The following is a 27070-nucleotide window of genomic DNA, read 5'->3' as shown; positions in this document are numbered from 1 at the left end:
GCGAATCGTAAAATTGTCGCGTATGCAAATTATTCGATTAAATTATGGAGTTTGATAAAAAATTATTTTTTTTATGTTCAAATACAAAAAAAGGACGGTGATTATTTTCCTTGGTTTCTTTTTGACACATACGATTCTCGCCGTCAAATTGTCTCGTCATGTCACAATGTTCGATTAAAGTTTTGTTATAATTAAAGGTAAATATATCATTAGGAATTTTAGCCCTAAAAGGAAATTTATTGTGTGCAAATTATGATTAATAAAATATTCATAATTAAATATGGAGTTTATTCTGGATAAATTATTAAAAGTCCTAACGATATACTTAACTTTGAGTATAATAAATTTTTTAATACATCACACACATATACCGTATAACGTAATACAATACATTAAAATAGTTTATTTTATATCATAGAGTTGTAAAAATTAATGGAGCAGTTTGAAATAATTTTCAACGTTAAAAAATATTACAAAAAATATTCTCATGTTTTTTTTTTTGTTAAATATAAATGAGAGCTTATAAATATTCACATGGTCGCAAATCTTGCGTTAAATCGTTAAATATATCTCGATGCGTTTCGTGGTGCGAATGCATTTTGCAATCGAGATAAGCAAGATGTCGTAAAATTCAAGAATTGAGATGTTTCCCTTCCTTAGCGAATAAGAGTGAGAAACCGAGAGTTACAGCTGACAATGAGTCGTTTGAGATAACAGGTGACACCGTGCGTGAAAACCGCCATCTCTCTCCGCACGGCTTCATAAATATTTAAGACACACCTATACTTATAATGCCCGTGTGCCGCAGATGCCTGCCGAACGATTTGAATATAATCTGTATCACACGATATGTACGTGTCACGCCTGCCATCGTAATCTTATCGCATGTTTTTCACGCGTATGAGACGAAACCCGCGATATCGTTATGCGTGTAAAATTAATAAGCTTCTATGGGAACACAAGATTGTCAGACAATAAATTATGTTCGCAAATTTCGTAAAAGTTAATGAATTTTTATTAGTAATAAGTCATTGTCTATTAAAAAAAATCTAATAAATTAAAAATAGAAATAAAAAATTATAAAAAGTTAATAAATTAATTTTTTATCATTTTTAGTATTGGAAATTAATAATAAATAATAATAAAATAATAATAATTAATAAATTAATTAACTTCCAATACTAATAATGTTTCTTTGTAATCGGAATATTTTTAAGCAGGAATATATTTTATTCTCTACCTCAAACTCTCCGAGATATATAGAAAGATGCGATTCTCGCAGAATCATCCCCCTTATAATGTCTCGGTTTTATGCGTTTCGGTAACACATATTCCCAATTCTAGTCGCGACTCCTTCAAGGGCGAGAACGCAAGAGAGAAAAAGGAAGGGAGAGGAGTCCGGTCGCCATTTTTCTCATAAAAAATCCGCCAAGTTCGCGCTTCCTGTTCGCGCGTCTCCGCTCTTCTCGAGAGCGCCAGGAGGAGGAAGCTCCGGAAGAGGGAGTAGAATGCGGGGGTGCGGACCGACACGGTAAAATATATTCCAGTCAACTTCCGTTGGAAATAAATAAGAGTCACGCCACCGCGCGCGCGGTCTCCCCGACTACGGCGGCCATTCGTGTGCAGGGGACCTTATCTCTCGATATCTCTCTCATTCTCTCTCTCTCTCTCTCTTCTCTTCTCTTCTTCGCGTGCCCTAAGCAAAGCCAAGAGAAGCCATCGAAAGGAGTTGCGCCGAGCCACTCATCAAGATACACTATAATCAAGATGGGGCTCTCTGTAACGCGCGCGCTTGCGCAATTACTGTCTTTTAATTACCGACACCTATACGTAATCATGATGCGAATTGACTCCTCTCTATTCCAATCCATCGCATTTGTAATACAGCTGATTAGCTTTGATATTATTTTTCATTATTTTATCGAGTATATATATTTATCATCTGTACATATATCTCAGACTTTGAAGTGGAGAATAAAATATTGCTACTTAAAAATATTCCGATTATAAAAGAGCATATTAGAGAATTAATTTATTACTTTTTTATTAATTTCTATTTCTAATTAAAAATAAAATCAATGATATATATGTATAATGCATGGAAATTAATTTAATATAATTTATTCGTCTCGATTTTAATATTTTATATTTATGACGGCGATCTCTCTCGTCCCTTTAAATACTATATATGTATTTAATTGAAACGTTATTTGAATCTGTATTGTTGCGTTCTTTTTTTTAGGCGAGAAGCCCTTTAAGTGCGAATTCCAGGGCTGTGATAGGAGGTTTGCGAACAGCAGTGATCGGAAGAAACATAGTCACGTTCACACATCGGATAAACCTTATACTTGTCGACAACAGAATTGCGACAAGTCCTACACTCATCCAAGTTCGCTCCGTAAACATATGAAGGTACATAATCATTAATAGATATATAATCATATATATGTACATATAAATGTTTAATCACATGGTCGACGAGAATGTGCTATTTAAAATTCGATATTTACGTATTTTAATTACTTGTATTTTGCAAATAATATTTTAAAATTTTATTCGAATTTAAAACGTCATAATATATCTTCAAAATTTTATTATAATATAATTTATATTATGATTTATATTATAATATATTATAATATATATTATTATAAAATTATATATAATATTATAATTTATATTATAATATATTATAATATAATTACACTAATTTATTATAATTATAATAATTTATTATAATAATTTATTCAAGATATTTTATTAAGACGAGTTTTCTATTTAAGATCGATTGTAGTATAAGCTTCAAAATTGTATTATAAATCTCTATAATTAGATTAAATTATTTTAAAATAGATAAATAATTTAACACTACTTTATACAAAACATTCTGCAAAGATAAATTTACATTATTTGTGCGAATCAACTGCGAACAAAAAGGGTCCTCAGCGATCCAAAATATGCGTCCTTCCGGTTAGTGAGCGTTTTTCCGAGACCGTCTATCGCTTCATTTAATACAACTCTCATCAGTATAGCGATCGTAAGAAACGCAGTCGGAATAAGTGTATAATGATGCATATATTTATTTCCACTTCACGCTTCCTCGATTTTTACGCCTCGTTTTATGATACGTAACGATTGTGTAATGACATCTCTTTTCTTTAGATATATACTTTTGAGATTATACTATATCAAAATTTAACATTGATAAGAAGAAATATGTACATAATCAGATGTAAATAAATAAATATAGCAATGCATTTACTTTTGTATAATTTGATACAAATAAATACCGTGTCATAATATTGCTTTGGTTATAAAATTCTTTTCCAGAAAATTGATTTATCGCGATGATTTTAATCACATTCCATATGCATATATCGAGATGAGCTTTCTTTTATATACGATTTAAAAGCTGAAGACTGTCATGGGATAAAAAATAACGCGGTAACAAAATCGTGAACTGTCCCTAAGATTGCAACGATGATCTTTTCTCGCGCGAATAATCGTGGAATGTTAATAAGAAATTATCTGGGCACGCGCGGAAAGACACAGAGAAAGAGGCAGAGATCCATGCAAATAGGCCAATTTTCGAGATATATATGCGTGATATATGTTGCCTCTGACGGAGGGCGCTCTTGCTACTCCACGTTTTCGCAGACGTGATTCGGGGAAGACGGTCGTTGAGATTTGCTCACTGAATTATGAAGGAAGGACCAAAAGAGAGATGGAAGCGTATCCTTGATCCCCGTTGCTTTCGTCTTGGCTTTTACGGCCAAGCCGAGATGCTGCTCTCCTCGCTGATCTCGTGATCTCTCTGGCTCGATATCTCGACGATCGACTTCAGAGTTACAAAATACATACTTTCGCGAAATGCATTGTATATGAGTAAATAAATAAATACACACACATTATATACTGTATAGTTATATAGTTATACTATGTAGTTATATAATATGTATATCATAATTTTATTATAACTATATAATTTATAATATATATATATTTTTTTATATTATATTATATATACATATAATATATTACTATATAATTATAGTAATATAATATAATATACTATATTATATTAATTAGAGATAACCATAACAATATAATTATATTTATATATATTATAGTTATATAATTAATATAATAAAATTATAAGATAATATATATAATATAATTATAGTAAAATTATTATAATATATTATATTAATTATATATATTATATATAAATGTGCAAAATAAATCTTTATCAGCTGGATAATTTTATTATAACTATATAATTATAGTAATATAATATACTATATTATATTAATTAAATAATCATAATAATATAATTATATTTATATATATTATAGTTATATAATTAATATAATAAAATTACAAGATAATATATATAATATAATTATAGTAAAATTATTATAATATATTAATTATATATATTATATATAAATGCAAAATAAATCTTTATCAGCTGGATAATGATTGATGACTCAAAATCTTTGTCCAGCTGATAAAGAAAGATTCATTTCTATCTGATTTTAATCGTTTTTCTCCTCGTAGATACACGGTGCGATCAACGAGAGCAAGGCGGGGTTGTATGAGAGCGAGGGCGAGGAGAGCAACAGCAGCGGTAGCGTTTCCGTGACGGAGAACACGGAGTCGCCTCAACCACTTCCTATTGTTCCAACGACGTCGGCGATCAACCTACCACCGCCCGTGAGTCACATGTCGAGCCCGTCGAGTCGGGTACCCGAAATAGCGGAATGGTACGTATGTCAACCACCGACGGTCGGGTCACAACCCTTACCGGGCCCACCACCCCCGCACCATCTTGGACCTCATCATTTCAATCAGCTAATACATCCTCAAGCGGCTGCCTATTAACTAGGTGGACGAATGTCAAAATAGTCAATGATAAAATAGTGAAAAAATAGATGTAGAATGATGGAGGCTGATCAGGAGGTAGAGGACGGTGAAGCGCTCAGGTGGTTCTTTTGGGACTGTTGAGAGATTCAATAATCGGAAGAGATCCTAGATTTTAGTCTCTTCCCCCTCTACGAGCTCGGCCACGCGCGCCGAAATTTTTGTTCGCCCCTGAAGGCTTACAGATTTTAGATTCCAGATGGATCTTGGTGAGTGTTGGGAGATGTGCATGTGCGATGTGTGTGTGTGTGTGTATTGTGTGGCATGTATGATTCCGCGTTTATGTGACGATGAATCGCGCTCGCGAATAAGGCGCGAATGCGAGGGTGAGTCGAGAGTTCGTTCCAAGAAAGTAGTAAAGAAAATTTATCTCTAGACGAATGGAGGAATATCAGGTGTGAGCTCGGTTTTGAGAAAGAGGGCTTGCCTGATAATCGAGAGGGTTTAAACTCGATATCTTTTCCTCACTCGTAAAGATCGATAATGTACTGAAAAAACAGTATGGTAGGTTCACACCAGATCACACATAAATCTGATTGTGCCAACCAGATTTAATAGTAAATCTGATTGGCACAATCAGATTTATGTGTGAACCTACTATACTGTTTTTTCTGTGCGTCTTTCTATAAAGTTCGCTCCTCCTCTCCTCTCATATCTGTCACACTGCGAGACGATGATATGAAGCAAAATGCCTTGCTGCAAAAAGAGTACGATCTCACGAAACGAAATTTAAATGACAATCATCGAAGCATCAAAGTCGAATGGTCTTTCGAGAAAAAGATCAAATATTCGACAAAGAAAAGAAGGGAAGATTCAAAATGAGCTCAATTTTATGTTAATTGAACGCGATTCAATTTTAAGCTTATGATAAGTATAACAAAATGTTTAAAACTATAGATTTGTGAAAAATATTTAAGAAACGTTGTAAATAGACAAATATTGCATTATAGACCATTCTAATTTTTTTCATAAGGGATTCTTAGTCTCTTGCTATTATCACTACTTTTTACGATTACAATCATTATTTTGATTTAAAAATAATTATAAATAAAAAATAATTTTGAATCAAAAAAGATATATTATCAGAATATGATTCAGAAAATCATCTAGTATTTCTTGTAATGAAATTGGAAGAATAAAACTTATTTTTAACAAACGCATTTTAATTTGTAGCAGCTTTTAAACAAAGTTGTAAGAAAATAACCTGAAGCAATTTTGTCCATTCAAAAAACTTTAATTTGAGCTATATTTCGTTTTTTATTAAATTGAGCCCAAAAATGAATACACTTCCTTCGAGCTTGTCATATATGATGCATCAATACAGCCTTATAAAAAAATTTAAAAAGTATATGTTTAATAAAATAATATAATGTGCATATAATGTGCACAATGTAATAGTATGCAAAATAAAACATATTTGAAGCATCTCTGTACATGTGTGTTCAATCAAAGATTTACAGCTATTTATTAATTATTAGTATTTAATTTTTGACCTTTCGCGATGTGAATATTAGAATGAATATTAGAATATAGAATTGGTTTTCGAGTTTGAACATTTCAGCTCACTTCATCAGAGAGGCTCAGCCTGATACTAGTATCCGGTTGTTCCTCCCTCATGAAGTGAGCTGAAATGTTTACGAAATGTTAAAATAAAACAAGAAATCTACGCGGTTTCAAATCCAAAAACCAATTCTAATAATTATTAGTATTAATTACCATTAAAATTAATTTTAATTACTATTATTAATTATTATTATTAAAAAGACAATTTTAGTGATTTATATTTTAATCTATGTTACACAAACATGAATAGTTACATTAAAACAAATTTATTTGTTTCAACATATTTCGCGAGGAAACTCATGATTTTTCGCTTTTGACGTCATAATTCAATAAGGTCGATAAGGGACCAAAAACCTTCAAAAAATTTTGTTCAAATATTACTTTAAGATATAAATATATATATATGTATACATAAATATATATATATATATATATATAAAATAAATCTATTCGTTTTTGTTGACATTTTTTTAGAATTCTCTATATTTAAAATTGAAGAGAAAGAAAGAGAAATAGAATAGAACAAAAACCTGGATATGGAAACTGTAAAAACAACTAACAAAATAAATAGATCTATACAACTTACAACAAATAAACAGATAATATTATAATCAATATAATAATGAAATCGCTTTTGACAGAGATTTAAGACGATTTTATTTTTTAAATAAAATTCACATGTTGCTTTCTTTCTTAATAAAAAAAAAAAAAATTAAATTTGAAGAGAGAGAAAAAGAAAGAAAGAGAAATAGAATAGAACAAAAACCTGGATATGGAAACTGTAAAAACAACTAACAAAATAAACAGATCTATACAACTTACAACAAATAAACAGATAATATTATAATCAATATAATTATGTTCTACATGAAATTGCTTTTCAGAGAGATTTAAGACGATTTTATTTTTTAAATAAAATTCACATGTTGCTTTCTTTCTTAATAAAAAAAAAAAAAAGTTAAATTTGATTCTTCTTAACATAGTTTGGATAGTTATCTTATATGATAAAATTTAAATTTATTTTTGATTCGGAGATTTTTTATATTATACGTATATACGTTCTTAAAGACATATGAAACAACAATAATGCTTCAACAAAAATTGTAAGGCTTCAAGTGATGCATCAAATAGTGATATTATTTTCATCTTGGGTCACTTTATGAAAACCATGTAGCAATTATCTTAAATTTTTTAAAATATAATGCATATATATTGTTATATTTATTACATATTTTATTTAATATCGAGATATATTTTCAGAATGGTATAATTAAACTTCATTACGAATTTCTTGAGTTATAAACCATCGAATTTAAGATACTGTCGGCATTAACGTGACCCAATATGTACCACGTGAAGAGGCTATTTGGAAACCAGTTTTGCATTACTCACAGAAACGCAAGGCATTTTGAAAATTTAACCTTCTGATAACAAAATAATTGATCAAATATAGAAATATATATAGAAATATACGCGTCACGCTCGTGCCTCAATTTTATTAATCGCCAAGTAATAGCGCAAGTCATTAGTCTCATTTGTTCATTTATAAATCAACGATTCTTCATTCACGCGCTTCTCATATTACTCGAATCTAGCGATAGAATACGCTCGTAAAAGAGAGAAACTGATTAATCATGCTTTATTTTCAGATGCAAAACATCAAATGTATATCATGCTATAAAAGAGAGAGTGAGAGAGAGAGAAAGAGAGAGAGAGAGGGAGAAAAAAGTGTGTGTATGTATGTGAGAGAGAGAGAGAGAGAGAGAAAGGGAGAGAGCATGCAATGAAACCTTGTACATATATAAAATTAAATAAATGAACACGCGCGGACTGATGGAGTATCGTTCCATATAAGATATTTATAAGTTTTATTATATATGTGATATTCAGAAAGGTCTGTATATTCAGAAGGCTAGATAAGTGACAGTGTGTAACATTATTATAATAATTATTATTTTCATCGTGTATAAATGCTTAATTATGTCGATAGCAGAAAATAATAAATATCTTTTATCGCGAATGGTTGTATTATATTATATTATATTTGTTTTGCAGAAGATCTCCGAAATATATATTATACATCACAAACAAGTACGTTCAAATGTGTGCAGTCTTATACTTATTTCGAATGTAATAAATCCTACAATCCTATACACTTTTTACATTTTACTTTTTTTCTAATGTAACAATAAATATTTTAGATAATTCTATGATAGCTTTTTTGAGAAATAACAATTGATAATTAGCATTCATGTGTCAAAATTATTCGCATATCGATTCATCAGAGATTTTACCAAATTATCAAACAAATGTAGAGTCGATATAAGTATAATAAATTCCTTCAATAATAAATATAAAAGTTTGTACATTCATATGATATATTTTAATACAAACAGCCTTCCTCCCTTCCCACCCCTCTCCATACGATACGAATAATGGCGGACGGAAATCTCGGCTCCAAGATTCCTAGGTAAGATTATAACAATCGTTTCTTCAGTGAATTATAGATACATTATATAGTAGATATATATACAAGGCTCTTATTAAACTGGCCTCCCCGAACTTAAGGAATATCTCGTGGGGCGTATTGAATGGATTAAAAAAAAAAAAAAGATGAGCAAGGAAGGGAAAGAGTTCGGTTCGCATGGCGCCACGGTATGTCTAGGCACCTATCTACCTACACGAGAAAGAGAAAAAGAGAGAGAGAGAAAGAGAGAGGGATAAAAAAAAAGAAGTGGAGAGAAGAGATAGCATCGGCATCGGGACAACCGCGGCGTTTTAATGCTCGATAAGCAGATGAATTCGTCAGATAATTTCCAGTCTCGATGCGGATGATTTTATTAGCCGAACGGGGTAGACCCGAGAGAGATGAGAGACCCCGGAATTCTTCGGATCGAGAATTGAGATGACACGGGGACACCAGGGAAAGATCACCAGAGATAAGATGATACCGATGGAGGTCGAGGCCAGGTGTATCCGCGTGAATTTACGTATATGATCGATGATTTTCGGATATGCCGATGTAAGGGAAGATTGAGCGGGGGGAGGGTGGAGGTAGGAAAGACTCATTTTCTCCGAAGGCAATTGACGAGCGCGATGGTGGCGGATAAAAAATATCGCTGTCAAAAAAGAGGCGACGAAGAGCAGGAGGGATGAATGCGAAAAATAATAATTCCATCGTCAGGTACAACACACGCTTTTGTCTCGCGAGTCGCCGACGTCCACCACCTTCTTCTCCCCCTTCCCTCCTTCACAAAGGCGAGATTCGTATTAAAAAGGCACGGCGCGTGTAATTAATGTCCGACGGTCACGAAAGGACGCGGAGCCGATGTTCGGGACACCATGTATACATATATATATATATATATATATATATATATATTCCGATTTACAAAGAAACACGCATTCCTGCGACATATATGCGCATATATACGCGTGTCACGTGAGTGCGTATGTAAAGGCGCGTCGCGTGCCGCGACACACGTGCGTATCAGGGCATGCGACCGCGGAAAGCGCTTCAATTAAATTTATGAATTAATGGCCGAATAATTACCCGTGCTCCTTTCTTCTCGCGAGCCCACAAAATAATATATAATTCTTTCTTCTAAAAATGTTTTCATGCATATTTTATAGCATTAAAATTTTTATTATTGATTAAAGGATTATTTTAGTCAACTAAAATTTTAATCGATTAATATTCATCAATTAAGGACCGAATAATAACCTGTACTCCTTCTTCTCGCGAGTTCACTAAATAATATATAATTCTTTCTTCTATACATTTTTTCATGCATAATTTATAGCAATAGAATTTTGATTATTGATTTCAATTAATATCCATCAATTAATGGTCGAATAATAACCTGATGTGCTTCTTTCTTCTCGCGAGCCTACAAAATAATATACAATTCTTTCTTCTAAAAATTGTTTCATACATATTTTATAGCAATAGAATTTCGATTATTATTGATTAAAGGATTATTTTAGTCAACTAAAATTTTAATCGATTAATATCCATCAATTAATGGCCGAATAATAACCTGTGCTTCTTTCTTCTCGCGAGCCTACAAAATAATATACAATTCTTTCTTCTAAAAATTTTTTCATACATATTTTATAGCAATAGAATTTCGATTATTATTGATTAAAGGATTATTTTAGTCAACTAAAATTTTAATCGATTAATATCCATCAATTAATGGCCGAATAATAACCTGTGCTTCTTTCTTCTCGCGAGCCTACAAAATAATATACAATTCTTTCTTCTAAAAATTTTTTCATACATATTTTATAGCAATAGAATTTAATATAATAAATATTAATATTAATATAATATAATTATGAAAATATTAATATATGTTAATATAATAAGTATTAATATAATAATAAAAAAAATTTATCCCGATTACATATATAATAATTGATTAATTTCGATTATTAAATAATAGATTCTACAAGTTGTTAAATAATAAGAAAGAATATATTGTATACAAAAATACGAATATCTTTTATTATAAATCAAATCCAACGACTTTATATCCGAGGAATACGTTATTATGCAAACATGCGAAACCGTTTCCCAGTAATCGTGTTATGAGTCGCTTTCAGGTTCTCAAAAAACTCACGATGCGCCGACTCTGGTGTTATAAATTAAATCTTTATCGGTTATACGTCTCTCGCTTAAGTTAAAAGCGTGAAAATCGATTAAACGGGAATGAATCGCGCAGCTCGTGGACACCATCTCGCACCGACGCACTTCCGCGGAAGCGGCGTAAAACGATGTAAGAGGATTAACAGGCTCAGCCGATTGGCTCCCTATTACCGGTCCTGTCCGGGGGTTGTAAATCCTCCGCAAATCCGTTGATAAATCACGCTCAACATCGCGTTAACGATCGTTCCGCGAGTCCGCGAGAGCTTACGGTAAGTTTAACGACGAATCGAAATTTAAATCCAAACCATCGAGCGACGAATAATTCAATCGAATAAATACGATTCAATCGGGCGATTAATTAGAATTTCTAATGACGAATCCCATCGATCGATACCGATAGCGATTACGTATACGATCAATTTTTCGTCAAAAAAGAATTTCTATGGGGAATTCGAATACTTGTGTATCCGACTGGTTTCATAAAATATAAATTTTACGTAAGATAAATCACTGTATTAATATCTTGTGCAAAGCGTTTTAAATCATTTTATAAACAGATAGATTAAAAATTTTATTTTACAAGATGATTAATTCTTTAATTTGTTAAAGTCTAATCCGTAGATCGATAGAATAAAAATTTCTTTCCATTATTATATATCGTATATGTAGGTATTGCTAAACATTTTTAAAAAACTGTAAATCTAAAAGATAAATAGTTTGATAATTTATATATTGTATACAGATTTCAAATCGAGTTTATATATCGACAATTTATAGAGTTTAATTTGATTCTTGTGACATTTAATAGACAAAGAGCTGCATTATCTGTAGTTGTACGATTCTTACGTAAATTAGACGCTAGTAATTAGTACAAAGACCAGAAGGATAATTACCAACATCTGATAATCATTAATTAACAGTAGTTCGTTATTAATCTCAAGTTTTCATCGCGTCATCCGGTCCGACCGACGCATAATGATTTATTAACGCGTCGTCTCTATTAATAATCTCTCAAACATCGTACGTGTATACATATATGGACTTCTTGTTAATTATTAATAATGGTATTCGTATAGAGAAGAATCAGGTGTCTCTGGTGTCAAACATGAAAAATAGACTCTAAGATCTTTTTTAGAAAAAAAAAAAAAAAATTGTTTTTAATGGTGTTTTCTGTCATAGTAATAATTTATTCATTATAGTAATATTAGATTTTACTTACTTAATCAACCTCCCGTCAAATGTATAATATTTAATGAGATAATAACGTGTAGAAGGACACTTAATATTCGCATATCTTAATATTTTGCTGAGAGTATGATTTAATTTTATCGTACGTGCTCGTGATAAAAATATTTTTGCGAAAAGAATTGATAGCAATCAAGTAACCTCGATATTTCGCGCGAAAATATTTGCGAGACGGACGCTGTCAAGAGGTTAAAGGCTACTTCTTTATGAAGTAGTGGGATTATACATATATGGACTTGTTGTTAATTATTAATAATGGTATTCGTATAGAGAAGAATCAGGCGTCTCTGGTGTCAAACATGAAAAATAGATTCTAAGATCATTTTTAGAAAAAAAAAAAAAAATTGGTTTTAATGGTGTTTTCTGTCATAGTAATAATTTATTCATTATAGTAATATTAGATTTTACTTACTTAATCAACCTCCCGTCAAATGTATAATATTTAATGAGATAATAACGTGTAGAAGGACACTTAATATTCGCATATCTTAATATTTTGCTGAGAGTATGATTTATTTATTTTATCGTACGTGCTCGTGATAAAAATATTTTTGCGAAAAGAATTGATAGCAATCAAGTAACCTCGATATTTCGCGCGAAAATATTTGCGAGACGGACGCTGTCAAGAGGTTAAAGGCTACTTCTTTATGAAGTAGTGGAAGTATGTATGTCGTGCATTTGCTGGAGTTAGCTCATCCATATAATGAGCAATGCTCAGTTAAGTCGGGTACATTGAACGTCATAAATGTTGACGCGTTTCATAGAAATTTTTGAAAAAAACAAATGGATATTTATGTATCATTTATAGATAGATATTAATTATTAAGTAAATTTCTATTTATTATTTATATAATTTATAATAATTTATCTTTCCTATAGCAGGCGAATAATTTGAGAAAATGATCGAAGAAAGACATCATTATGTTGATCATAATATAATACGAGACCTTATCATTATCGTCCACTTTTTTCTCTTTGCTAGACCAAATGTAGCCTAATTTCACTGATTAAGAAAGTGGAAAACAACATAAAAAAGGACAAAATAAATACATCCATAATAATAACGTCACCTATTCCTCTACAAACATTATTACGAAAATCCTATCGGTACCTAGACGCGTGTCGATTCGAGAGAAGCGTTTATCCGAGCGAATGTTGAGGCGTATAACGAGGCTCGGTGTATCCAGGATAAGCTATACCTACGTAGGCGTGTACGTGTGCCGGTATGATCTACGGGGGTTATTACAACGGCAACGAGGCACGACGCGAGATGTTCACCGGCAATACCACATCGAGCGCTCCTCTCTCTACTCTTTGGCCCCTGCAACGATATAACATCCCAGTCTCATCGTCGTCGTCGTCGTCGTACCAAAGTCCTTACCGAGTAAATACATAGGTCGCGGCCGACTGCTGCATTCCGACCGTAACGGGGCGTCGCGGGTTCATGTCTCTTTTTGCTCTTCTTCTAACCGAGAGAAAGAGGAAAGGTAGAAGAGGGTGAGAGAAACGATCGATATATCTCGGAGACATTGAAGCGCGAAAGGTCGATAGGAGTTCAGATTAATGCGGCAATAAAAGTTTGAACGATGAGTGAGAACGTGTGAATAGAATGATATGATAATAATGCAATATACAGGGTGTTTCAAAAATGGAGGTCAATCGTTCGGGAGATAAATATTGCGAAGAATTAAAATTGTCCTATATATAGGATACCTGTTTAACATATTAAAAAATAACATATCTTGTAAATATTGCCAAAGAAAGAAGATGCTTATTCTTTGACAAGGAATACGATAGTATACGGAGAGAATTTTCTCTTAGAATTTATCCTGAAAATCATGGTAATCGTGGGACATGGTATGGAAAGAATTTTATGAGAATTTCTCTGATTAATGTTTATCACTATAAAAATAATAATATCTATCACAATAAAATATAAAATGTGTTTGATTAATTTTACTAAACTGCATAGTAATATAAAACAAGTTTGATTAATTTTACCAAACTGCATAGTAAAATTAATTAAACATTTTATATTTTTATTAAGCAATTATTGTAAACGACCCAACTGGCTTAATTGATCTTTATTAATTCGATATCATATATAAATATACAGACTACGTTTCGACCTTTGGTTCAGGTCCTTATCAAGTCTAAAATTAAAGGATAATACTATATAGAAGGAATCATTTTATAAAAGCATTTTATAAAAGCGCAAACCAAGTTAAAAACAACAATTATTATAAAGTAAATGATTCAAACATACCTTACTTAAAATTTTTTCTTTTTTCAACATGTTACAATTCTCTCTGTACTAAACGTTTCGTATAGATGGTAAAAAACGAACTAAGTTAGACATCCTTTATTATTCTATCATAAATAGGGTTTAAATTCTCTGTGTCTTTATGTAGGTTAATCGTGTTGTTAAATTTTTTTATATAAAACATTTCAGCTATCTCTCTTTTCCTAGTATGTGTTTCACGGTGTAAAATATTAAAGGTTGTCCATTTAAAGTCATGTAAATATTCATTTCTATGTTTGCTTATAACGCTTTGGTTACTAATATGCAATTTTATGTTATTTTATTTTATAATCATATGTTCTTTTATTCGAGTATTTAGATGTCTTTTAGTCTGTCCAATGTATGTGGCGTCACAGTCAATGCAGTCGATCTTATGATATCGAATTAATAAAGATCAATTAAGCCAGTTGGGTCGTTTACAATAATTGCTTAATTTTATTCTTCACTGGCGACACAAAAATAATCTTATATTTTATATTTTATTGTGATGGATATTATTATTTTTATTGATAAATATTAATCAGAGAAATTCTCATAAAATTCTTTCCATACCATATTGTTCCACGATTACCATGATTTTCAGAGTAAATTCTAAGAGAAAATTCTCTCTATGTATCTGTATAGGATATTCTGTACCCTTTTCATCCCCTTCAAGAAATAAAATATTTTTGAAATAAAATTTTTTAAATAGAAATAAAATTAATATCATAAAGAAATTCTAATTAAAAAGATAGTTGACGAATCGAACAAAAATATTGACGAGACGTTCGGCGATAAAACGCGAAATTTATATTACTATACGCATCGTATATCGCGCGCTCGTCATCACCGATAATTGAAGTTGCGCAAAACCCGCTGAGAATGCTTTTCGTTATCCGCGAGCGTGAAGTATTATCGCGAAAGAGGATAAATGGAGAGAAGTTTCCGCGAGAGAGAGAGAGATAGAGAAAGGTGCGAAAGAAGAGGAGGACCAAGCAAACGTTTACCGTCCGCTCCGATCTGGTGAATGAGAAAGGGCAGAGAAGGAGAAGAAGAAGAAGGAGAAGGAGGAGAGAGGGCAAAACGAGAATCGAATGAGAACGAGAGCCGGAGAGCGCAATTTGTAGTCGCTCTCATTTGTCACCGCGTCCCCCTCTGTATCACTCCCTCGCCCTCAGTTACCTACCATCTTGCTCGGCTCCTCTTCGATTCTACTCCATCTCCACCTTACACACACATTGTATATCTACACACGTACACTACATCCACTGTTACGACCGCTAGGTAGGTAGGTAACTCCCTCGTCCCTTCGGTTTTACCTTCTCCATCTTCCCTCTTTCTCTCTCTCTATATCTCAGTGTGTCGCTTGCAAGCTCCTACCATCGTTTCTCTCGCCCTCGATTCGTATCTCGGATTTTCATCGCATAATTCTCGCCAGATAACAGACGGATAAAGAATATAAAGATCCATCATCAAGAAACGCAGATGCTTTGCTAAGCATATATATATATATATATGGTGTAAGAGTTAAGAATGCAAAACATAAATCATGCCTATGTAAAGCACGAAATTTATTTTTCAAGGGTGCTTTTGCCTGTGTTAAGTTTTAATAATCACAACGACAAAAATTGGGACCAATTGTCACCAAACTTTAACATAAAGGAAACTTATAATTTATGTTGCAAAACTTTATCATCTTTTCGGTCTATACAAAAAAAATAAAAATATAAAAACTAGTGGAATAAATCAAACATAAACGATTCTGATCTGGCCGTTCGATGATGATAAACAGAATGAATAGTCGCAATAATTTCAATAAAAAATTAAAAAGAAAAGGTTCAGTCTTGATCAAGAATCATATATCTTTCTCAAAGAACTAAAATTAAGAGAGTTGGTTGAATTCGGCCAGAATTAAAAATACAAAACATAAATTTTGCCTGTATTAAGTTTTAGCAATCACAACATAAATTTTGAACCAATTGTCATAAAACTTCACGAAACACGTTATGTAAATAAAGAAAACTTATGATTCACGCTCCAAATTTAATTCATCATCTTTTCGATTCAAGAAATAATAAAAAGATAAAAACAAGTAGAATAAATCAAATATAAATGACTCTGATCTGCCAGTTCGATGATGATAAACAGAATAATGATAAAAATAATTTTAATAAAATATTTTTAAAAAAACGCTATTCAGTCTTGATCGAAAATCATACACAGAGAGAATTTTCTCTTAGAATTTACCCTGAAAATCATGGTAATCGTGGGACAATATGGTATGGAAAGAATTTTATGAGAATTTCTCTGATTATATTTTTTATCACAATATTACAGTAATATAATTAATATTTATCAGAATAAAAATAATATCTATAATATTACAATAAAATATAAAATATGTTTGATTAATTTTATTATGCAGTTTAGTAAAATATTAATCAAACACGTTTTATATTTTCTTGTGATAAATATTAATCAGAGAAATTCTCATAAAATTCTTTCCATATTGTCCCACGATTACCATGATTTTCAGGGTAAATTCTAAAAGAAAATTCTCTCACTGTACCTTTCTCAAGAAACTAGAATCAGGAGAGTTGGCTGAATTCGGCGCATTTTGGGTATATTAACACGTAACATATCAACAGCACTGTCACACACCTGCACGGTAAAGGGGAAGGGTGGAGGAGGGGGTGTAGAAGGCAGGGCGCGCGTGTGTACCTTATTTATATCCCGTAAAGAGCCGTGCTTTTCGACTCGCGCGCGAGTCCCAGTGGAAACAGAAACGGACGACCCGTTCTCACATGGCCCCGGTTATAAACGTCCGCGTAAATTCGAGGCTGGTTAGAGATCGTAAAGTGGTGCGATACGATACGGGCCGGTGTACGGCATGGCATATACAGAATCGTAAAGCCGATCCGGACGAGGAGGCCCTGCCTATCGAACCGATTGCTCGTCTGTCGACTTTCCGTGTTTATTCGTCTTTGCTCGTCTACACATCACTCCACAAGGCTTCTTACAATGTCATTTTATGTCACTTATTCGCACGATACTTAGGTACAATTTGTGTTTTAGCAATATATTAATATATTTTAAATATATTGTAAGGAAATTCCCTTGAGGAACGATATCAAATTGATTTTTCGTACTCCATATTTTTTTCTTTACGTCAATAAAATTTTATATGATATCGAAAAAATATTATATTTTACAATTTTATAATTTTTATAAATATATTTCAATTTTAGAGAGAAGAGAAGAGGCAAAATATTCAATCTTAATTTTTCCTGATGCAAAATACATTATCGTATACTGTTAATTTATTTAATTAGGTTTCATTATTTCCTCAATTTTCATCACATCATTTTGTGATTCGATAAAAATTTATATATTTCTTAAGCGGGGAGAATGTTGAATGAAATTATTCAGTTAAAAATATATGTGCTATAGGATACGCTTTAAATTTTTCGATATATATTATTAATATATCACTGCAACGCGTAGAGAAACGAAGAAGAAAGAAAAAACCGTGACCTTTATTGATAGTGAAAAGCAAGTGACTAGCTTTTAGATGTCTCGATCGACCTGTCCGACACAACTACGCACAAAAACCATACTGACGTATCAATGTGTGGCTGCCACAACAGGACGTCCGCTCTTATTATTATAAATTATTTATTTGCATTTCCAAATGATCCTTGAAGAATCACGGTATTATGCTAATGCGGAGATTAACATATAGGGAGGCCCGGTGCGATATTTCAACTCGCCTCACCATTTAGACTGTGGGAGTCTAGCCACGGTATTTGATCTCCACACGACTCGAAAGAAAGGCGCGGGCCAAGGATATTTTATCATTTCTCTCGTTACAAAAAGGCACCTACGAGACGCTAAGGAATTCCTACGGACGCCAAGGGGAGAGGGAGAACAATCGCTCTGTCGCGTTGAAATGTTTAGTAATTAATCGAGTTTCTTTTTCTTTTTTCATACAGCGAAATGTCATCAAACGTTCCTCGCTTTTTTGCGATATTGAATCGATTAAAATAAAATTTCGAGCAATTTTTCTCATTCGTGTAATTTGACTAGATTGTCATTTTTTAACTCACATATTCCTTCTTAGATAATGATATAATAATTTGATCAATTAACTGTTGAAGATATATCTAGAAAAAAATTCTCACCTAGATCTTCGAGGTCTAAGGTTCGACAAACTAATTTCGCGACATATAAGTCCCAAGGACAAGGTACCTCTAAACTGTAAAAAAGATTGATACCGCATTATTAAGGGATCGAGTTAGGGAGCGGCTAATGACGTGCAAGAATTATCATATACTTATTAGGGGGACAATAAAAGCAAGGTCGTCCTTTATCCGGAGAATTCGATAAACAGTGAACACATTCTAACCTTTCGCTAATTTATTGCAACATAGACAGGCGCGGGGCCCCAGAAATTTTCGCGCATCCCCCCTTCCCCCCTTCGAAGGGCCCCTCGAGAGGCGCTCATAAATGACTTAACCAAACGTAATTAACGACGGCCTATCATTATGTAGTAGCGGGACCACACCCTCGTCACATTATATGTTTATAAATCAGCCCCGGAACGGCGACTAAAAACACGACGAAAATCGAGTGTCCGGAGGCGCCTCCTCACTGCACCATCGTCGAACGGAGCCCGTTTCGTCCCGTCCCGAGAGAGCATATCAGGTAGAGGAATTCTTATGCTAATGATTTTATGATCGTGGAAATGAATGCTCGTCATATTTTTTTAATCGCCTGGGTTTCCACGTACGCGAGCCAAGGCAGGCCCCGGGAAGAAGTTGGAAATCGTTCCTTGTCTCCCGGTCTCTCTCTGCCTACTTTATGCCCGATCGTTTTTTATCCCCGGCGTTGTTACAGTCTTACGGGCTCTGCGCGCCGCGTGTCTTATACGCGCTGTCATAATCGTAAAGTAACTCCGAAAAAGGGCGACTTTCAACATTTCCGAAGATTAAACAAAAATGTTGGCCCGGACAAGCTTAAACTCAATAATTGAATGCCGAATACGTTAAACGAGGGCATTAAGTGGACGTCGCTTAGCGTGAATACAAATAAGCCTTGTACGCAGCAATTGAAACATAAAATATGAATGGTTAAAAGCAGAGAACGATAAACGCAGTGAATCTCGTCACCGAGAATTCAATTCCCCGTTGTTCGAATAACAAAAATGTCGCTTTTATATTTAAAAATAAATTTATTTATTTTATTATTTTATTTCCCTTTCTAAAAAAGGCATGTTAAGTCAAATCTCACAAGTATTGTTGCCTCTTCTCCGCGATGCTGATTGGTTGCCTCGATTCGCGTTGTGCGTTATATTCGTAGCATCGAGAGACTGTCATCGGTTAGCAGTTTGACAATTTGTTCAAAATTAAATTAAATACAATAATATAATGTTTTAAATAATATTTTATAAAACTTTAAACTCGATTAATATTTTTGACAGTTATCAGCTGATTTCTGTCAAAAAATATTAATCGCGCATACAATATATTTACAACATATTACTATTTTAATTTTTTACCATATTATTATTTTAAAATTTAATAAGCAAATTAACGCTTTATTAATATTTTTGACAGAAATCAGCTGATAACTATCAAAAATATTAATTGAGTTTAAAGTATATTATAACATATTATTTAAAACATATTATTTTATTTTATTTTATTTTGAACAAACTGTTAAACTACTAACCCTCGCGATGACAGTCTCTCGATGCTACGAATATAACGCATAATGCGAATCGAAACAGTTAATCAGCATCGGAAAAGATGCAACAATATACAGTATATATACTTGCAGGAATCGACTTAACGTGCCTTTTTTAGAAAAGGATGTTATAATATTTTTAATTCGATTAATATTTTTGACAATTATCAGAGCTGATTTTTGTCAAAAAATATTAATCGCAGATAAGATATTATAACATATTATTTAAAACACATGTTATTATTTTAATATTTTCAACATATTATATATACCCCCATTACCGCTACAGAAATATTATAAAATAAACAATTTCTCACTCACCGATACGTGCAATAGCGGAGTTGTAGTACACAGCACATTGATCTGAAAACAAAATATTCAAATTATGTATATACATAATTGTGTCGAATAGTGTGTGTCGAATATCTCATAAACAATGCAGTTTAGAAAAAATGTTTTATTTTGCATACCTCACAGTTGCCCCGATGTCGCCCGATGCCTCCCCGGGCCTCCTCCTCCTCTCTTGGTCTATGGTAGCACTCACGACACTCGCGAAAACACGAATAATTACGATTGCCCGACACTTTACACGGCACTCCCGACGCGCGAAACTTTACACGGCACTCCCGACGCGCGAAACTTTACACGGCACTCCCGACACGACGCGTGAATCGCACTGTGTATCGCAATGCTACCTGTAACAAATAAAATACATACATATATTAGAATAATCTTATTATTTCGCATTATAACATACACAATATAAATATGTAAGCTAGAATTAACGATAGATATATCCACGGATCGCAACACATTCGCGCGCGCGAAAACAGATTAAGTTGGGTTATGTTTTGGCAAGAGATTTTGCATCGAATTTTTCGCGAAATATGCGTTTCGGACAATTACGACTACATATTAACGTTGAAATTATGATATGCGATTGATAAATATTACAATACAAAGGTTGGAAATTGTTTCTAACGATTATGCTTACTAATTAATCACAGCGGGACGCAGCTCCAACTGCCTGATACTCGCGGCGTTTCGGTAATGGCCGAAGCTACAAACATCGGCAACTTCACTCTAATAACGCGCGCGCGATACTATGTACATGACTTAATATTAATAATTAATTAAAACTCGAAGGAGATTCGTTTGAAAAGATATATAGCTTTAGAAAGAAAAAATATTAATCGAGAATAAGGTATTGTAACATATTATTTACAACATATTACTATTTTATAACTTTTACTATATTATTATTTTAAAATTTAATTAGCAAATTATAACATACACATTATAAATATAAATAGGTAAGCTAGAATATTTAATTAGCAAATTTTATTAATATTTTTTGACAGAAAAATCAGCTGATTAAGAGACATTGAGAGAGAGAGAGAGAGGGAGAGAGAGAGAATGTCTCTTTCTCCGCAATAATATTTTCTCTCTCGTATTCATAGAAATGTTTTCGAGATGTCTTGTGTATTTGAAGCTTGATTATTGTAAAAAATAATTAATTTGTTATATAATTAATTTGGATAATTTGTCAGTGTATCTACCGAGCAATCACAACGTCTGATTAATGTCTTATATTACTACTGAAAAAAAATTAATTGAAGCTCTACATGACATATATGATTAAAGCGTCAGCTGATTAAAGCGTTAATTTACTAATTAATTTTTAAAATAATGTTATAAAAATTAAAATAATATAATATGTATTAAATAATAGGTTATATATATATATATAATACTTTAAACTCGATTAATATTTTTGACAGTTATCAGCTGATTTCTGTCAAAAAATATTAATCGAGAATAAGATATTATAACATATTATTTACAACATATTACTATTTTAATTTTTTAACATATTATTATTTTAAAATTTAATTAGCACATTAACGCTTTAACCAGCTAATTTCTGTGAAAAAAATTAATCGAGTTTAAACAAACTTTATATTATTTTTTTTTTAAATATCATTTTTTTTAACATAAAACGTGTTGTTCTAGTATTCTAAAAAAATGCATTCGTGCGATTGATACATTTCGCTTTGTTTTATTTCAATTCTAATTTATTTCGAGAAATTTCATGTTATTTTGACTTCAGATTATTTAATATTAACAGAAAAAATATATATGTATATATTAAGCTTAATTTTCCTGACAGAAAAATCGATTTTGAGTTTGCACGAAAATATCTCATTAAAATTAAAATCCAATATCTGGAGCATTTTCTATGTCATAAAAAAAAGTTATTTAAAAAAAATGTATTCGTGCGATTTATATAATCCGCTTTATTTTATCTCAATTATAATTTATTTCGAGAGATAATTATTTCCTATTATTTAGGTATTTCCGGGTATATAATATATGTATACATATTTGTATTCCAATTAATATCCGCATTTCAATTATCTTTCTTTTTATACATATAACAATAGAACAAATTTATTCATGTAAAAAATATAGCCTTGTTTTAATCTTTCATCGGTCATTAAAAGTTACTTTAAATTAGCAGTTAATTTAAATAATGAACCAAAGTGAAAAAGAAGCGATCAAGAAGTCAGAGAATTTTTTAAAAAAGTAAGCTGTTCAGCAGTTACTCAATATTGGTTAAATACTCAGACGTAGCTCATGCTTTGAAAAAGTAAAAAAAAAAAGAATAGAGATATCCCGAGAAATAGAGTACGAAAAAGAAAATACATATATACTGCTACCTACTTTACATAGGTGTATCTATATAAAGAATGGATTTATTAAAAGATAGTCATGGTTTAACTGGGATATTCGATATATTCTAGATATAAATATTTTTGTAATAGCTATGTAAAAATTAAAATATCACTTTTTTAATTTCTTACTATCGCAATTCCAGAGCGGAGAAAGCACTTCAATGGTATTGTCGAAAATCTGACATAAGAAGCGAGTTGGAAGCTGTAGAGTATTTTGTAAAGTCAACGCATGCAGTGACTACAAGGGAACGATTGGAGCAAGAAAAATCGCCGTACTTTTACGATCATAATACTACTGTTCATGTTTATGCAGCTCGGTGGACTAAATACCGTCATATTTTATATGGAGATTATTGTGAGAAAGGGGACGGTCACGTCGATCGCGCCTTCGTCTGTAGTAATGATTTTTAATTCAACTGGTACGTAATTGATTTCGATATCAATAAAGTCATTATTATCTCTCTTCTATATTACCTCGTTAATTCATGGAATATATATATGTGCATTTATCACAACGTACATGAATCTTTTAAGCTCTATTTTTATCCCTTTTAAAATAATAAAGACCATTTTCATTATTTTGTATAAAAAATATTAAAAATTTTGAAATTTAAAATATGTAGTGCATAACAGCAGAATATTTGTGTAAGACAAAATAAATATAATAGATGTATTGTTATATTAGTAAATCACACAATGAATATCAAATTTGTCTGTAATAAAAAATTACACAGATAACATTTATTATCAGTAGCGTCTGTCAAACTTATCAAAATATACAACTTCCGCGATGGTAATTTCTTAATGAAATAATATTGACACAATATTGACACAGATTTGAGACATTTTTAGAATTTCTTCATTTTTAATTATTAATTAAATGTTAATTTGCTTAAAAGACAAATTTTCTGTAATAAACAAATAAAATTCTTCACACTATTACTAATCCGCTTCATGTGAATTATTAAAATGCACGATTCTCATGATAACAATATAAAGTATAGCGCATAATTGAACAACCTAAATCGCAGAAAAAAAGCGATAAGAATAAAATCTAATGCTGAATTTCAATTTTATAGATTTTATCAAGAATCTGTATGTAAATGCAATATTATTTTTATCAAGAATTGTTCTACATATTTGAAACAGCACGTAATTCTTTAAAAAGCAATAATAGTTCATTAAATATTATCAATTTAAATATAACAAATATATATACAATTAAAATAAGTAATTAGTTTAATTAAAATAATAATTATATAATAATTACACAAAAGATATTAATTACACAAATTTCGTAAATGTTTCACGTATCACACATTAATAGCTCATTAAGAAAGACATACGTCACTTATCTAAGTGACGCATTAATGATTTCTAAATAGCGATTGTCGAGTAGAACAGATATTCTGATGTTCGAAGGCTCATGTCAGTCATAAACATTCTGCGGAAAGATCATCATGGATCATGAGGTAGAGAAAAAAGTAATAAAGAAAACGGTTTGGCCTCAATGGATCGCTAGTATCGGAGGTATGTGTGCTTTATATATTAAAGTAGGCCCTAGTATTAAAACTTAAAACTAAAAAAAATATAAACAGCGACTAATAATTTTTCAACTTTTAGTCACTCTTTTACTGATGCAAGTAGGAATAATGGTGGCTTGGAGCTCGCCGTATATCGCGTATCTGACTTCATTTAAATCCCACATTCCCATAACAACGACCGAAGCTTCCTGGATAATTTCATTGTTGAACCTAGGCAGACTAATTGGCGCCATTTCCGGTGCTGTCGCCGTCAATTACCTTGGCACTAAAACAACGATTCTCGTGACTAGTTTACCGATGGCTTTCTCCTGGCTCTTTATAATTGTGGCTGATCGAGCGGAATGCAGCTAGGTTTCTAGGTGGCATTGGTTTCGGAAAAACATACGGCTGTTTTTCGCTTTACTTAAGCGAGATCGCGGATCCTAGCATTCGCGGAGCCCTCATAGTTCTCGGTACGTGCTTAACGTGCTTTATGTAATTATATATATAAAATTATATATACATATAATTACATATATAATTACATATTATAATATATATATGTATGTATGTATAATTATAATATATATCTTAGCAAAAGTGCGAAAAATGCTAGAAATTGAGATATCTCATTGAACAACTGACGATTCTATCTGTGTAAAAGTTTTAGCATGAAAAAATCTTTTCCAATTATGTCACAATACAAGATAATACGTTTCAATGTTTAATAGCGAATACTGATAATATTGCTTCCTGGTTTATAAAGCCAAACAAGATTTACATATAAAAAGGAAAAGCAAAGAAATCTAAAGAATTAAAATATATATATTAGCATTAATAACAGACAATTGTGAAAAACTAACAAACTTTTAAACTTTTTCTTGCAGCAATGTCTGGCTTATCGATAGGTAATCTAATAATATGCATCATGGGTGCAAATTTAACGATGGATATCTCTGCTAGCATATGTCTCGGCCTTTGCTTCATACTGATGATCATCTTCGTCTGGTTGCCGGAATCGCCGCATTATTTCGTCAAGATTGAAGCAGAGGAGAAAGCCCGAGCGTCGATACTCTGGTATCACCGTGGAATCAGATTTGCAGAGGCTAAAGAAATTTATCGAGGCGGACAATAGCTTAAGCTTTATAGACGTTTTAAAAGAATTTAAAATTCCGCATATCTGCAAAGCGTTAGTGCTCGTGCTTGTGCTCTTTATGTACAGTCAAATGTGTGGTATGAATAATGTGATGTTCTACATGGAAACCATCCTGCGAAGCGCCAACGTAACTATCATAGAACCGGCGACGGTCGTGATTATGGTTACCGCAGTCGGGATTGTTAGTTCTCTGCTCTCCATGCTGTTGATCGACAAGTTTGGCAGACGAATCCTGATGATCACTTCCAGCGTGTTTGTCTCGATCTCTCTAATCTGCCTGGGTACGGAATTCCAGCTTCTCGATGCGGATTATGATTCCGCTGATTTGCAAGCGCTACCTATCTTTTCGGTGTTTCTTTTCCAAATGGCTGTTTTTATCGGTATCCTGTCAATACCCATTGCAGTACTAGGCGAGATATTTCCGTCACACGTTAAGTGCATGGCCGGCTGTTTCAGCAGTAGCATGGCTGGACTCTGCGCTTTCATATCCACGTCGACCTATCAGCCTCTAGTTGATCTACTTACGGAGAAGTACCTGTTGTACATATATTCTTTGATAATGATAATTGCCGTACCATTTACACTCTTCTGCATGCCCGAGACCAAGGGCAAATCCTTGCAACAGATTCAGGAAGAATTGATGAAGAAAAGTTGAGTCGGGAGTACGTTTATTGAATTGCACCATTGCGAGCAATTTATAGCGATGATTTATGAATCTAGTGGTAATACGATAACTCATTTTCTCGCGTTCATTGCAAGACGTTTTTTATGACATATCAATATCAGTGCCAAAATAACGCTGCTATGGCCAATAACGACCTGACAAATTGTAATCTCACGCGATATTTTCACTCGGTGCTAACGAAGCAGGAATATCTTGTCGCAAGAAAAAGAGCTGCGAATTAATGAGAAATAGTCGACGAATACACAATATTTTCAATCGTTCAAATCGTTGCTTATTATTGACACACGCATTTTATTTTTATACATATATATATGTATAACAAATGTTAAAAAAATTTAATTTTTTATTTTGTTGACTATACGAAAGAATTATCTAACTATAGTGAAGATTATATTAAAGGTTGCGTTATAATAAATAATAAGTGATAAGTATTGATAACATTTTATTAGACGCGCCGGAGTGACACGAAATGGCTTGTAATGCAATGTAATTGTAAGAGTTGTAACTCTAATTCTTATCTAATATTTTTCTTTCGAATAAAATTCTAATTAAGGTCACGGATT

The 27070-nt window shown here is 32.2% G+C and overlaps 1 protein-coding gene, 1 long non-coding RNA gene and 1 pseudogene across 3 annotated transcripts in view; 2 read left to right on the top strand and 1 right to left on the bottom strand.

Moving 5' to 3' along the window:
- Window positions 1-8545, top strand: part of LOC145941561 (uncharacterized) — a 39001-nt gene extending 30456 nt beyond the window's left edge. Inside the window, exons 2-3 of the mRNA XM_083047707.1 lie at window positions 2243-2412; window positions 4561-8545. Of these exons, the coding sequence (XP_082903833.1) occupies window positions 2243-2412; window positions 4561-4884 (494 nt within the window). The 3' untranslated portion in view covers window positions 4885-8545. The remainder of the gene's footprint in view (window positions 1-2242; window positions 2413-4560) is intronic.
- The window catches only part of LOC145941563 (uncharacterized), a 105079-nt gene extending 84079 nt beyond the window's left edge, over window positions 1-21000 (bottom strand). Inside the window, exons 1-2 of the long non-coding RNA XR_014426184.1 lie at window positions 20879-21000; window positions 20730-20771 (exon numbers count right to left, since the gene is read on the bottom strand). This is a non-coding gene — a long non-coding RNA (uncharacterized LOC145941563). The remainder of the gene's footprint in view (window positions 1-20729; window positions 20772-20878) is intronic.
- A 3600-nt stretch (window positions 21001-24600) lies between these two features.
- LOC145941613 (facilitated trehalose transporter Tret1-like) lies at window positions 24601-26761 on the top strand (annotated as a pseudogene). The gene is made up of 3 exons (XR_014426189.1): window positions 24601-24673; window positions 24767-25139; window positions 25554-26761. The product of XR_014426189.1 is annotated as a facilitated trehalose transporter Tret1-like (transcript).
- Window positions 26762-27070: the final 309 nt, after the last annotated feature.

The sequence above is a fragment of the Prenolepis imparis genome, unplaced genomic scaffold (genome assembly GCF_030444845.1).
Source record: "Prenolepis imparis isolate NDT839.2.m4 unplaced genomic scaffold, iyPreImpa1.0 SCAF_10, whole genome shotgun sequence".
Lineage (NCBI taxonomy): Eukaryota > Metazoa > Arthropoda > Insecta > Hymenoptera > Formicidae > Prenolepis > Prenolepis imparis.
This window is presented reverse-complemented; position numbering and strand designations above follow the sequence as displayed.